This window comes from Salvelinus sp. IW2-2015, linkage group LG19, assembly GCF_002910315.2.
Source record: "Salvelinus sp. IW2-2015 linkage group LG19, ASM291031v2, whole genome shotgun sequence".
In the NCBI taxonomy this organism is placed as follows: domain Eukaryota; kingdom Metazoa; phylum Chordata; class Actinopteri; order Salmoniformes; family Salmonidae; genus Salvelinus; species Salvelinus sp. IW2-2015.
The window spans coordinates 3701815-3716241 of NC_036859.1; the positions used below are offsets into that span (position 1 = coordinate 3701815).

The following is a 14427-nucleotide window of genomic DNA, read 5'->3' on the forward strand; positions in this document are numbered from 1 at the left end:
TCTCCAGAGATGTTCGATCAGGTTCAAGTCCAGGATCTGGCTGGGCCACTCAAGGACATTGAGAGACTCCTGCGTTGTCTTGGCTGTGTGCTAAGGGTCATTGTTCTGTTGGAAGGTAAATCTTCACCCCAGTCTGAGATCCTGAGCAGGTTTCCATCAAGGATCTCTCTGTATTTTGCTCCGTTCATCTCTCCCTCGATCCTAACTAATCTCCCAGTCCCTGCCGCTGAAAAACATCCCTACGGCATGATGCTGCCACCACCGTGCTTCACCATAGGGATGGTGCCAGGTTTCCTCCTGAAGTGATGCTTGGCATTCAGGCCAAAGAGTTCAATCTTGTTTTCATCAGACCAGAGAATTTTGTTTCCTTTTAGGAGCTTTTTGGCAAACTCCAAGCGGGCTGACATGTGCCTTTTACTGAGGAGTGGCTTCTGTCTGGCTACTCTACCATAAAGGCCTGATTGGTGGAGTGCTGCAGAGGCGGTTGTCCTTCTGAAAGGTTCTCCCATCTCCTCATAGGAACTATGGAGCTTTGTCAGAGTGACAATCGGGTTCTTGGTCACCTCCCTGACCAAGGCCCTTCTCCCCCGATTGCTCAATTTGGCCGGGCTGCCAGCTCTAGGAAGAATCTTGGTGGTTACAAACTTCTTCCATTTAAGAATGATGGAGGCCACTGTGTTCTTATGGACCTTCAATGCTAAATAAATGGTACCCTTTCTTCGACCTCATGGCTTGATTTTTGCTCTGACATCCACTGTCAACAGTGGGACCTTTATATAGACTGTGGGACCTTATTTTGACAGGTGTGTGCCTTTCCAAATCATGTCCAATCAATTGAATTTACCACAGGTGGACTCCAATCAAGTTGTAGAAAAATCTCAAGAATGATCAATGGAAACAGGATGCACCTGAGCTCAATTTCAAGTCTCATAGCAAAGGGTCTGAATACTTATTTAAATAAGGTATTTCTGTTTTTATTTTTAATAAATTGGCAAAACTTTCTAGAAACCTGTTTTCACTTTGTATTTATGGGGTATTGTGTGCAGATTGATGAGGAAAACATTTAATCCATCCATTTTAGAATAAGGTTGTAATGGGAAAAGTCAAGGGGTCTGAAAACTTCCCGAATGCACTGTACTCTAGATAAGGCTCATCCTATGTAACTACTGCTGTATACACCTTTTCTATTCATACACTGAGACTAAACGTAGCATAGTAAATGTAAATCCGGGACACTCAAATTAGTATGATATGTTACTTTATGATATGGTTACAGAAGATAGAATGTTACTTCAGGCAAGGTATAACGCGAAGGTCTTGCAACCCAAAGGCTGCGTGTTCGAATCTCATCACGGACAACTTTAGCATTTTAGATAATTAACAACTTTGCAACTACTTAATACTTTTTAGCTACTTCTCTGTGTCTGCTGTACTGGCCTTTCTCGCGCTGGTCTCTCTCTCTCTGGTCTAATTGGTCTTTATCTGGTCTCTGTGTGTAGAAGACCAGTCCAGAGGACAGGGATCGCATCATAAAGCAGTTGAAAGGGGAGCTGAGGCAGGAGGAGGCCAAGCTGGTGCTGCTGAAGAAACTACGACAGAGCCAGACACAGAAGGACACACTGCAGAAGGTATGGACGCATGTAGCCAAGGTGAGTTGTCGTGATTAGGTAGCCCTGCCCTGTGACATATAATCAGTGTCACCCTCTGCCCAAGAAGGAATTTGGTTTCCCAAAGTGGAAAACTGGAGTTCAGATCCCAGTTCTCTCGCTCTCTCTCACACACACACACACACACACACACACACACACACACACACACACACACACACACACAAGATACAGAAAAAGCCACACAGGTAAAACACAAATACATTCACCCAGACGCATACTTCCGCAAACGTACAAATAGACACACACATACCCAGCTCATTTTATCCATCTCTGTCTTGTTCCACAGCCCTCAGTATCGTCAGGTTCTGCAGCTCCTCCATCTCTGATCCGGGGATCCATTACAGCCAGCAAAGGCTCCCAGCAGGTCAGACATCTCTCTCACACGAACAAGCTTGTATGCACACACACGTTTTTTCTTTTCATGTTTACCACGTTTCTGTTCATTTCATCGTTTAGTTTAAGACCGAGACATGAGTCCGAAGACTTTATTTCATCCTCAGGTGGGGTCAAGTAGGAGTTCAGGCACAGTCATTCCACCTCCTCTGGTGAGGGGCGGGCAGCAGATCTCCTCCAAACATGGCCCCCACAACTCCCAGATCATCATGCCACCCCTGGTTAGAGGGGCACAGGTACGAGAGACCACAATCTACCTGCCAAACTGGTCATCAGAGGATATTAATACTCACTACTCATGACTGACTTTTGTGTTTTTGACTACATTCACCTGTTTTTTCTTTTCTCTCTCTCTCTTTTTGTCTCGGTCTCTTTCATCCCCCCCTTATCTCTCCACCCTCCCTCACATATTGCTGCTGTGTCCCTCATCCTCTTCTGTCCCATGAGCACGACTGTCCAATGCTCTCTTCTTCTATATGCCCTCTCTCTGTCCAATGTTGGCCCTCTTTATCCCTGCCCTGTCCCTCTTCTCCTCCTCGGTCCAATCTCTCCCAATTCTCTCCCCTGACCCCCTTTGTAGCCAATCGCTGTGTCTCCTCAGCAGATCCAGTCTCTCCGGCAGCAGCAACAGCAGCAACTGTCAGGGTCTGGCTCTGGAGGCTCTGGCCCCCCTCCCCTGCTGCTGGCCTCCAGGGCCAACGTACCCGGCACCCAGGCCCAGAGAGGCCTCATGCAGTCTGGCCTCATCAGGGTGGGAAACATCAACAATGCCAGCCTGCTTGTCAACATCTCACAGGTGGGTGGGTCCGAGGCAGGGCTCTATTTTTATTTTATTTTTTTATCGATTCAAATACAGCCTATATGAATTCTAGCTACTTCTGAAGCACATGTTGTGCCCTCACCTAATATGTAACCCTGTAAATACATTTTATTATCATAAAAACCTAAAATGTTGATATAAATACCTGTGATTGAAATGAAAAAGTAATTTGTGGAATATTAGGTTTCTACATGATTTAAAAACATAATTTCCCTATTGAGATGCATTGAAAATTGTACACTGCCTCTTTTAAGAGCATCAAGTTTGTGATGATAATAATAACAACTAGATGGGGGTTTTTCCATTAATGAAAATTGTGACTTCCTTCAGTATTTTTGTGGCAGTGGATAGAATAGCCTGAACATGTGAAAATTGCTTTGGTGTCTCCAGCTTGAACAGTTCAAGAGTTAGGAAAGGGGGATACCTAGTCAGTTGACCAACTGAATGCGTTCAACTGAAATGTGTCTTCCGCATTTAACCCAACCCCTCTGAATCAGAGAGGTGTGGGGGGCTGCCTTAATCTACTGTTGGTGGGACATTTGTATGCTAATTTATACAGTTATAGTTGATTAACTTTTTAAAGAATTTGAAGTTAAGATAGCCAGAACATGTGCAAGTTGGTTTGGTGTATCTAGCTTGAACGGTTCAAGAGTTACTGTTGTTATGTTACTTTATGCTAATTTATGCAAATGTATATGTAGGTAGTTGATAAAGATTCTAAAGAACTTGAAGTTAGCATAGCCTGAATGTTTTGAAGTTGGTCTTGTAGCTTAATTGGCCAAGGAGCAGAACCATTTGTATTCCTATGGTTCTCATTCAAACCCACAATGTCTGCTGTGTTTATGCACATTTTAAATGGTTATAGTTCCAAAATTATATATAAACTCAGCAAAAAAAGAAACATCCTCTCACTGTCAACTGCGTTTATTTTCAGCAAACTTATCGTGTAAATATTTGTATGAACATAACAAGATTCAACAACTGAGACATAAACTGAACAAGTTCCGCAGGCATGTGACTAACAGAAATGGAATAATGTGTCCCTGAACAAAGTGGGGGTCAAAATCAAAAGTAACAGTCAGTATCTGGTGTGGCCACCAGCTGCATTAAGTACTGCAGTGCATCTCGTCCTCATGGACTGCACCAGATTTGCCAGTTCTTGCTGTGAGATGTTACCCCACTCTTCCACCAAGGCACCTGCAAGTTCCCGGACATTTCTGGGGGGAATGGCCCTAGCCCAGACATGCTCAATGAGATTGAGATCCGTGCTCTTCGCTGGCCATGGCAGAACACTGACATTCCTGTCTTGCAGGAAATCACGCACAGAACGAGCAGTATGGCTGGTGGCATTGTCATGCTGGAGGGTCATGTCAGGATGAGCCTGCAGGAAGGGTACCACATGAGGGAGGAGGATGTCTTCCCTGTAACGCACAGCGTTGAGATTGCCTGCAATGACAACAAGCTCAGTCCGATGATGACGGACCCTCCACCTCCAAATCGATGTAACACTCATTCCTTTGACGATAAACGCAAATCGGGATGACGATAAACGCAAATCAGGCCATCACACCTGGTGAGACAAAACCGCGACTCGTCAGTGAAGAGCACTTTTTGCCAGTCCTGTCTGGTCCAGCGACGGTGGTTTTGTGCCCATAGGCGACGCTGTTGCCGGTGATGTCTGGTGAGGACCTGCCTTACAACAGGCCTACAACAGGCCTCTCTCAGCCTATTGCGGACAGTCTGAGCCCTGATGGGGGGATTGTGCGTTCCTGGTGTAACTCGGGCAATTGTAGTTGCCATCCTGTACCTGTCCCGCAGGTGTGATGTTCAGATGTACCAATCCTGTGCAGGTGTTGTTACACGTGGTCTGCCACTGCGAGGACCATCAGCTGTCTGTCCTGTCTCCCCGTAGCGCTGTCTTAGGCATCTCACAGTACAGACATTGGAATTTATTTCCCTGGCCACATCGGCAGTCCTCATGCCTCCTTGCAGCATACCTAACAGGCTGACCACACCTTTTCTTCTCTTGACTTTATATTGCGATTGGCAACTTTCATAAATTACGTGCATTACCACCACTGACCTCGTTTGTCTTTCAGTCACCCACGTGGGTATAACCAATGAGGAGATGGCACATGGGTACCTGCTTCTATAAACCAATGAGGAGATGGGAGAGGCAGGACTTGCAACGTGATCTGCGTCAGAAATAGAACTGATTTCTATTTTAGGCAACGCAGACGCTCGNCGAGCGTCTGCGTTGCCTAAAATAGAAATCAGTTCTATTTCTGACGCAGATCACGTTGCAAGTCCTGCCTCTCCCATCTCCTCATTGGTTTATAGAAGCAGGTACCCATGTGCCATCTCCTCATTGGTTATACCCACGTGGGTGACTGAAAGACAAACGAGGTCAGTGGTGGTAATGCACGTAATTTATGAAAGTTGCCAATCGCAATATAAAGTCAAGAGAAGAAAAGGCCTGGAAGGAAGAGAGATGACTAGAATATTTTGACAAGCAATCTAAGTAGCATCTGTATGAACATCTCAATGTTGGTTTGGAGTTGATAGCTTAGATGGTGAAAGAGGAGAGAACTAGAATTTGTGATTTTTGTTTTTACGTGGCCCTTTTTTGCCATGGAAATGCATTGGTATCCATAACAATGGCTCCGTTTGTGCTGCTCAATGACGAGACATGAGAGTGCTGTTAGCTGGCGTTAGCTATCAAGTTTCCATCAGTCTAAACGGTGACAAACAGCTGTAACCTTTGATTGGTAGAAGATAATTATGTTCTGATTCCAGATTTGAATAGCAGTGAAGTAGAACAAGATGCATACATTTTTGTGTCTAACTTGTTGGGAAAGTGGTCAAAGTTCTGATTTGTGTCCAAATTTACATTATTGCATTTACAGCGAATGGAAAGTTGGAAGTCATGATGTCACAATGGAAGCTTTAGAATATTGAAGAAATCCCATACAAGTGGATGAAAGTTTTAGTAGTTTAATAAGTATAGATAGTATCAAAAAGTTGTATGCAAGTACACTATTCCAGACCAGTCTGTACGTTTTAAAGTTTGAATGGCGTTTCTAATTTAAACGGCGTAAGAGGAGTAGTGTTCCTAAAAAATAATAATAACTACATGGTAATTGTACATGAAGTATAATTGGTGGGACATGCTTTAACTCTTGAAAAAAAAAAAATTGTGGTAATGGAAGAAATTTGGTGTGTTTTAGTTAAGCCAAGCAGTCAGATATTGTCTAAGTTAAATGTTGGTCTGATTACTTTGATAGACCAATAGTAGAGAGAATTATTTATTTCAGTTTTTATTTCTTTCATCACATTCCCAGTGGGTCAGAAGTTTACATACACTCAATTAGTATTGGTAGCATTGCCTTTAAATTGTTTAACTTGGGTCAAATGTTTCAGGTAGCCTACCACAAGCTCCCACAATAAAGTTAGGTGAATTTTGGCCCATTCCTCCTGACAGAGCTGGTGTAACTGAGTCAGGTTTGTAGGCCTCCTTGCTTGCACACGCTTTTTCAGTTCTGCCCACACATTTTTCTATAGGATTGAGGTCAGGGCTTTGTGATGGCCACTCCAATACCTTGACTTTGTTGTCCTTAAGCCATTTTGCTACAACTTTGGAAGTATGCTTGGGGTCATTGTCCATTTGGAAGACCCATTTGCGACCAAGCTTTAGCTTCCTGACTGATGTCTTGAGATGTTGCTTCAATATATCCACATAATTTCCCTCTTCCCTCATGATGCCATCTATTTTGTGAAGTGCACCAGTCCCTCCTGCAGCAAAGCACCCCCACAACATGATGCTGCCACCCCCGTGCTTCACGGTTGGGATGGTGTTCTTCGGCTTGCAAGCATCCCCCTTTTTCCTCCAAACATAACGATGGCCAAACAGTTCTATTTTTGTTTCATCAGACCAGAGGACATTTCTCCAAAAAGTACGATCTTTGTCCCCATGTGCAGTTGAAAACCGTAGTCTGGCTTTTTTATGGCGGTTTTGGAGCAGTGGCTTCTTCCTTGCTGAGCGGCCTTTCAGGTTATGTTGATATAGGACTCGTTTTACTGTGGATATAGATACTTTTGTACCTGTTTCCTCCAGCATCTTCACAAGGTCCTTTGCTGTTTTTCTGGGATTGACTTTTCGCACCAAAGTACGTTCATCTATAGGAGACCGAATGCGTCTCCTTCCTGAGCGGTATGATGGCTGCGTGGTCCCATGGTGTTTATACTTGCGTACYATTRTTTRTACAGMTGAAYGTGGTACCTTCAGGMRTTTGGAAATTGCTCCCAAGGATGAACCAGACTTGTGGAGGTCTACAAWWWWWWTTCTGAGGTCTTGGCTGATTTCTTTTGATTTTCCCATGATGTCAAGCAAAGAGGCACTGAGTTTGAAGGTAGGTTTTGAAATACATCCACAGGTACACCTGCAATTGACTCAAATGATGTCAATTAGCCTATCAGATGCTTCTAAAGCCATGACATCATTTTCTGGAATTTTCCAAGCTGTTTAAAGGCACAGTCAACTTAGTGTATGTAAACTTCTGACCCACTGGAATTATGATACAGTGAATTATAACTTCCGACTTCAACTGTAGATGTGTGCTTCAGTAGTTGTGGTCAGTAGTTGTGTGGTTGTGTTCAGTAGGTTAGGACAGTAGTTATGTGGTTGTGTTCAGTAGGTTAGGACAGTAGTTGTGTGGTTGTGGTCAGTAGTTGCGGTTGATAGTTGTGGTCAGTAGTTGTGGTTGGTAGTTGTGTGGTTGTGGTCAGTAGTTTTGGTTAATAGTTGTGTGGTCAGTGGTTTTGGTTGATAGTTGCGGTTCAGTAGTTGTAGTTTTGTCTTTGTGGTCAGTAGTTGTGTGGTCAGTAGTTGTGTGGTCAGTAGTTGCGGTTGATAGTTGTGGTCAGTAGTTTTGGTTAATAGTTGTGTGGAAGTGGTCAGTAGTTGTTGGGTCAGTAGTTGTGTGGTTCAGTAATTGTGAGAGGTTATTTATTAGATAGAATTATAGCTAGTTATCAATAGGTCTACATACGAACCTATTCTACATAGTTCTTCAACTAACACAAAAATACTTTTAAAGAGCTGTCATCACTAGCTGCACCATCATATTTCTCTCCCCAAATAATAGCCTAAAACGTCAAATCAAACTTAATTTACACTGAATGCTTTACAAAAGTGTATCGCGTATCTATTTATCTGAAACGCACAGCATGAATATGATTCAGTTGCTTTGCTTTCCGAAAGGGGGTTGTCCGCATCGCGTCCTTTATTGCCGTCTTCTGACAGAAGATCCCTGTCTTTCTTCTTTCAATTGTTGTTTAGACATTTTTGTGATCTAACTGCCCCACAATTCAAAGTTATAAAGTTTGATAAAGTCGTCTATCAAAGTAATCAGACCAATTATTTTACTAAATTTAACTTTGACTATATGTTACTGCTCTGCTTTAAATATTAAAGTAAAACTTTTTAAACTCCATAACATTTTTTTTTATGGAGGACTAAAGTACTGATGACGTGCCAGGTGACACTTTTGTTCTTGAAAGTTCAATATCTTGAAAACTTGACTGCTGACTACTGACACTGAATCAGCGGACTAATGGAGAGAAAAAAGAAAAGAAAAAAAATTGGGTGTGGATTTTCCCTTTTAACATTGTAGAAATCATTTTAGCGACTACTAGCAATAATTTAGTGAAGATGGAGAGGAAGCTCTAATAGTAGTAGTAGTTGTACTCATTTGATGGTAAGTGCATTGAATGTGCATGTGAAAACGGATCTTGTTCACGAAAGATTAAATCCATTAAGTGTTTTGCAACATTCCGGTTTTGATCAGCTGATGCCCACTAGATGTGGTTCACACTTGACTCGTCTTAAAACTGGCACAACTACCAATCTCTATTTCTTTTCACCGAACAGGATGGTCAAAAGTGGTTATGGTAAATTTACCTCAAATTTGATCATTTATATATTTATAATTTAGAACACACACGCAATGCATTTAATAAACTCATAGCATGATGTCATCTGAACTTTTTCATTGCTAGCGCGAGCTTGCTGGCAAGATACAGTACTTGTGTATGTCATGTAGCAAGTCAAAACAATACGTATCACGTCTCAACCTACTGTCTATGATATTAGCAATTTCTAATTAGCTAGCTAGCCACTTAATACTGCTGCACCTTTTCTGGCCGTCCCTGTAGTGTGCATACAAACTGTAGCCAGCTAGCTTGTGCATAATCTCTGGCTTGTGCAGAGTCATAGAGTGGTGCAATCGAGACTTGCAGATTTGATTACTCAACCCAATTGCATTCATGTTTCAGATATATTGAACCACTCAAACTCAGCTACCCTTTCCCCTGAATGTGACCCAGTTTTAATGAATCTGATCTGTCATGCTGTATTTGCGTGACAACCTCAACTGGACACCTCTCCCCACTTGTCTCCTGAGTGGCGCAGCGGTCTAAGGCACTGCATCGCAGTGCTAGAGGCGTCACTACAGACCCGGTGACGATCCCGGGCTGAATCACAACCGGCCGTGATTGGGAGTCCCATAGGGCGGCGCACAATTGGCCCAGCGTCGTTCGGGTTTGGCCCGGGGGAAGGCTGTCATTGTAAATAAGAATTTGTTCTTAACTGACTTGCCTGGTTAAATAAAGGTCAAATCAAATAAAAAGATCCTACCCCCCTCTTTCTCCCTCTCAACCCCTTCTCATTCCTCTCTCCCCCAGGCCTCCCCAACTAACATGAAGGTGCCTTCTATGACCTCCCAGTCTGGAAACAGCAGTGTGTCTGTGGTCAACGTGAACGGCTCTCCTGCCGCCTGTCAGGCCGCAGCTAAGCTAGCCCTGCGTAAGCAGCTGGAGAAGACCCTTCTGGAGATTCCTCCTCCCAAACTTCCCACCCCAGAGCTAAACTTCCTGCCCTCGGCAGCCAACAACGAGTTCATCTACCTGGTGGGCCTGGAGGATGTGGTTCAGAACCTGCTGGACTCCATGATGAGAGGTACTGTACATATTATGCTTGTGTAAACACTATATAACACGATACCATCAGAGGTGCAAACACTACATACAGTATTCCATCATATTACGTACAATTAATTTACACAATAATATCACTATCACTTTCTTACCCACCCCTCCCCCCGCCGCGCTATCCTTTTTGTCTTCCCCAGCTAAAACAGGGAAGCCCCCGGTCAAGCCCGCCATCAAAGAGCCCTTCACCTGCACCCAGTGCAGCACCGATTTTACCTGCCGTTGGAGGCAAGACAAGGCCAAGGGCGGGACCATCCTCTGTGCAGATTGCATGTCTTCCAATCAGAAGAAGGCCCTGAAGGCCGAGCACACCAATAGGCTGAAGGCTGCGTTTGTCAAGGCCCTGCAGCAGGAGCAGGAGATAGAGCAGCAGATCCTCCGGCAGGCTGCCTCCCCTGTCTCTCACACCCCCTCCTCCTCTTTCTCCTCCTCATCCACCTCTCCGTCGGTGAAGGCGGAGCATCTAGTGTCCCAGCAGCTGAAACAGGCTCAGGCCCAGGCTAGGGCCTCCTCTCTGCATCACCAGCACCATCACCAACAGCACAACAGAGGACAGAGCATTGCACGCCACCACTCCACCAACATCAAACAGGTAGGGGTGACGCACTACTCAGCAGTTCCCTGAAACTGTCACATCATCACCTGTGCCACTCCAGGTCCTGTCACATTCAATTACAGGTCCTGTCACATTCAATTAGATATAGACGGTTATAATATTCACGTACATATGGTTCCCTTTTAAAAAAAAATAACAACTACAATACAAAATCAATACAAATGGCTGCTTAATACAAATGGCTGCTCCCATCAGTGGGTGTTCTGATCAGTGGTTACGCTCGCCCCCACCCGGCCTGAGATTGCTGGCAGGGCGAAGCCCCCGGCTCGAAGGGATTTTCCAAGGCCGGGAAGGACCAAGACCCGCCGACGCCCGGGCAGGCATGGAAGCAAGTGCACCCATAACCACCAGGACCAGCACACACTTTGCTCACAGCGTGAAACCAAAACACAAAACATACATAACTAAACGCACCCTCACCCCTGATTAGAGGACCTCAAACCTTTACACTGTGCATGTGTGTATGTATTTATCCCATCACTCATTCATTCCAACATTCAGCCACAGATCACCCCATCTTTCCCAGTAAATCGGCATTCTACCATTTCCTCTTGCAATACATCCCTACATTCTACCATGGTGTCTCAATAGGGACTTGAACCTCCCCATCTGCAACAGCCCAATGGTTCCCTTGGCTTGTGTTGTGTGTTCTTGTCACACAGATCTTGTCACTCAATCTTCTTTTTCCTTCTCCCTCAGGGCCAGCTCTCCCGTGGCGGTGTCCCGTCTGTGGGGGTGGGGGTGAGGGGCGTGTCCCACTCTTTCTCCTCCTCCTCTCAGCTGCAGAGTGCAGTGGCCGCTGCAGGCTTGGTCAGCCGGCCAGGTAAGCATGCCCATGTGCGCTCGACTGCCCAGGGTTCAAAGGGCAGCTCCAGTGGGAACAGCAGCAGTGGTAGCGCCCAAGCCACTGCATGGAGGAAGCAGAACAACATCAACACAGGTAGACTAACACCGTCTCGGACCCCAACCCACCACCACACCTCACTGCCCCCCCCCCCCAACCTCTACACCCTGAACTTTTGTCCTGTCCAAAAAAATATCCCCTAGCCCCTTTTACTAATCACCTCCACCGTGATGTTTGCAGGTCTCAATGAGTAAGTACAACTATTTAAGCAATATGGCTGGAGCTCCTTTACGGCCATCAGAGGGTTAGATGGATCACAACATTGCTTACACCTGCGTAAGAGGCCAGGGATTGTTTTTGGACTAGGCATCTGACTGCTCTTTGTGTCCCCAATGCTCTGATTCCTTCTTTCTGCTTCAGTCCATGATTTCCCTGCTATGATATCAATGTTATTTGTGTGTGTGTGTTTTATTCTGCTCAATGCACCCTCCCATTCAGAGACTGTCCCCTCTCCCCTCTTTCTCTCCAGGTGTGACCATGGCCTATGTGAACCCCAGCCTGCCAGTCCATAAGACCTCATCCACAGTGGACGCCCGTCAGAGAGAGTACCTCCTGGACATGATCCCCTCACGCTCCATCTCCCAGGCAGCTAACACGTGGAAATAATAATCTCATACTCATTATCATTATCAATAGCCTTTTACCAATAGCTACTGTTGTCGATGCAAACAATGCAATTTACAGTTAAGGAAACCGCAGTCTTCAAACTTTTGAGGAGAAGCATTCTCCTTTTCTTGCCGAGTGTTTTTGTTTCTCTTGTGTTATTTTTCATGTCCTATTGTTTCTTATGAAGTTGACCGATGTTTGGTCAGTGTGCACAAACAGCGATTTACTCCGAAGGAAAAAAATGAATGTGCCTCAAGGGCTTCCTTCCATATGTTCGTCAGCCATGATGTCTGCGAGTTCATGATGGTTTGAGAATGTTGCTTTTCTCTCAAGAACTCATGAGATGGCGTGCTGCCAACTGTGCGTTGATATCCGACCATGAAAACGATGTATGGAGCTTTACCTATTGGACGGAATGATGAGCCGATTGCCCTTCTGTCATCATAGACTCAGCAATGGGATGCAGACAAATCGTTGAGGTGTGTTTTAAGATTAAATGACTGACTAGCTTGAACTGTTTGCCTTATATTCAAGAGTACCCTAAAAAAAGATAAAAGACAAAAAATATGATCAATAAACATCCTCTTTAAATGAGAAGTTAGCTTTTTACAACCAAATCTCTATTTTTGATGTAAATTGCATGTTATAGAAGAGTCCACACACTTTTTGCGATTTCCTTTAAAAAAAAAGTGTACTTACCTGAATCAACAATTCACTTCCTCGTGTTCATTGTCCAGTACGGGGGGCTCTGGAAAAACATGAACAATCGCTCCAAAAACACCTAAATACAGAAACGCTCTCAGTACAGTGATGCAGGTCTTTAGATATTGTACACATGCAATTGTGTCATTCCAAACTTTATCCGCAATGTTATATTCCGTTTTGTACAACATCTAAAGACCTGCATCACAATAGAGCATTTCAGTTTCTAAATGGGTGTTTTTGGAGCATTTGTTCATGTCTTTTCAGAGCCCCCCCCCCCCTGTATGGCACAACGAGAATGAGGAAGTGAATGGCTGTTTGGGGTAAGTTTCTCAAAAACAAGTGAAACTGAAGAAAAAAAGTGTCTAGACCTTTCTATAACATGCTATTTGCTTATAGAAAAGGAAAATTCTCCTTTTAAAGAAAAACTTAGCAGTGATGTTTTCAGTGCATAAACCCAGTAACAGTTGATTTAGATTTGTTGGGTATTTACAGTAAGTTATTGGTTATTGTTTGGGACTGATGTATAAATGAACAATTCCTGTCGTGGTGTTATGGTTTTAAAAACTGAACAATTAATACTAGCCTCATACACTTTTTTTTTTTTTAAGTGAAGATTTCCCCCCCCCCACCATGTATGTTATTCAGCTACTTACAGAGTTTGACAGCTTCTCTCCATCCATATGTTTCACATAAGCAGAACAAGTAGAGAGGATCTCTTTATTATATTTTTGTCTGTAGCCTCTGCTTTGGTTTTACATTATTTAATTCCCGAGTTGTCCCTTCATATGTGTAATAACATGTCTGTAAAGAGAACTAGTGGCATAATAAAGACTGTCTGAATTACATGCAAACAAAGTTACAGTGGAAGACGATACTCTAGACTCACAGGATTCATATCCCAGATCATTTTACAAAAAGTTCTCATCTGGTGATAAGAAAAAAAGTTAACATTGCCGGTATTGTCACCTGCTCAGGTACATTTCAAGTTTAGGTTTTTGGTTGCCATGTCATGAAGCTTGGTTAGGTACAGCAACTTTTTGGCGAAGTTTGAGGATTTACAAAAGACAGAGGAGAGAATAAACATGTCTTATATTGAAATCACCCATTGATTTTGTATGCTTGGCATCAGGACCAATATCCCAGACAGGCCTGTGGTGAGGTAATTGGGTTTACTACAGTGCTCCTGTAGGCTCCTTTTACTTCCTCAAGTGCAGTCTCATACCAGCTTTTCAGTTTTGTTCTCTTCTACTGTAATTCTCTTCTGTAAAAGTTCCATAGGCCTGCTATGTGGTTTATAAATGAATTAACATCTGTGTTTGGGTTTCTGTCTACTGCTGTCAAAATTGTTTAGGAAATAATTTTCAGTGCTAGTTCAGATGCCATCGCTAAGAAATATGAAAAACATGACACCTAGCGCAAGAACTGAAGTTGGGCCACAGAACCACTACACAACACTGACCGCCAGCAACCACCCTGTTTCTTAGGGTAGCTTGGGCTCTTCACTGTCAAGCGTAACACTCCCATCCCTTCATGGAAACGGATTGTCCAATTTGTTTGGTTTAATGTTTCCCAGCTCCAAGAAGTACCAATAAAAAGACGAAGTAATTTGAACCCTTTCATTTAGTGGGAATGTGTCATTAAATTGTTGACTCTGCCTGTCATAGTA

At 43.8% G+C, this 14427-nt stretch overlaps 1 protein-coding gene across 6 annotated transcripts in view; it reads left to right on the plus strand.

Annotated features, from left to right (window-relative positions):
- The window catches only part of LOC111979376 (transcriptional repressor p66 alpha), a 44995-nt gene extending 30580 nt beyond the window's left edge, over positions 1–14415 (plus strand). Inside the window, exons 4-11 of one of the 6 annotated variants that reach the window (XM_024009867.3) lie at positions 1500–1649; positions 1957–2034; positions 2171–2299; positions 2644–2859; positions 9625–9898; positions 10071–10522; positions 11246–11486; positions 11920–14415. In XM_024009867.3, coding sequence (XP_023865635.1) covers positions 1500–1649; positions 1957–2034; positions 2171–2299; positions 2644–2859; positions 9625–9898; positions 10071–10522; positions 11246–11486; positions 11920–12056 — 1677 coding nt within the window. In that variant the 3' untranslated portion in view covers positions 12057–14415. The remainder of the gene's footprint in view (positions 1–1499; positions 1650–1956; positions 2035–2170; positions 2300–2643; positions 2860–9624; positions 9899–10070; positions 10523–11245; positions 11487–11919) is intronic. The other 5 variants (XM_070448764.1, XM_024009869.2, XM_024009870.2 and 2 more) reach the window with 5 other exon arrangements.
- Positions 14416–14427: the final 12 nt, after the last annotated feature.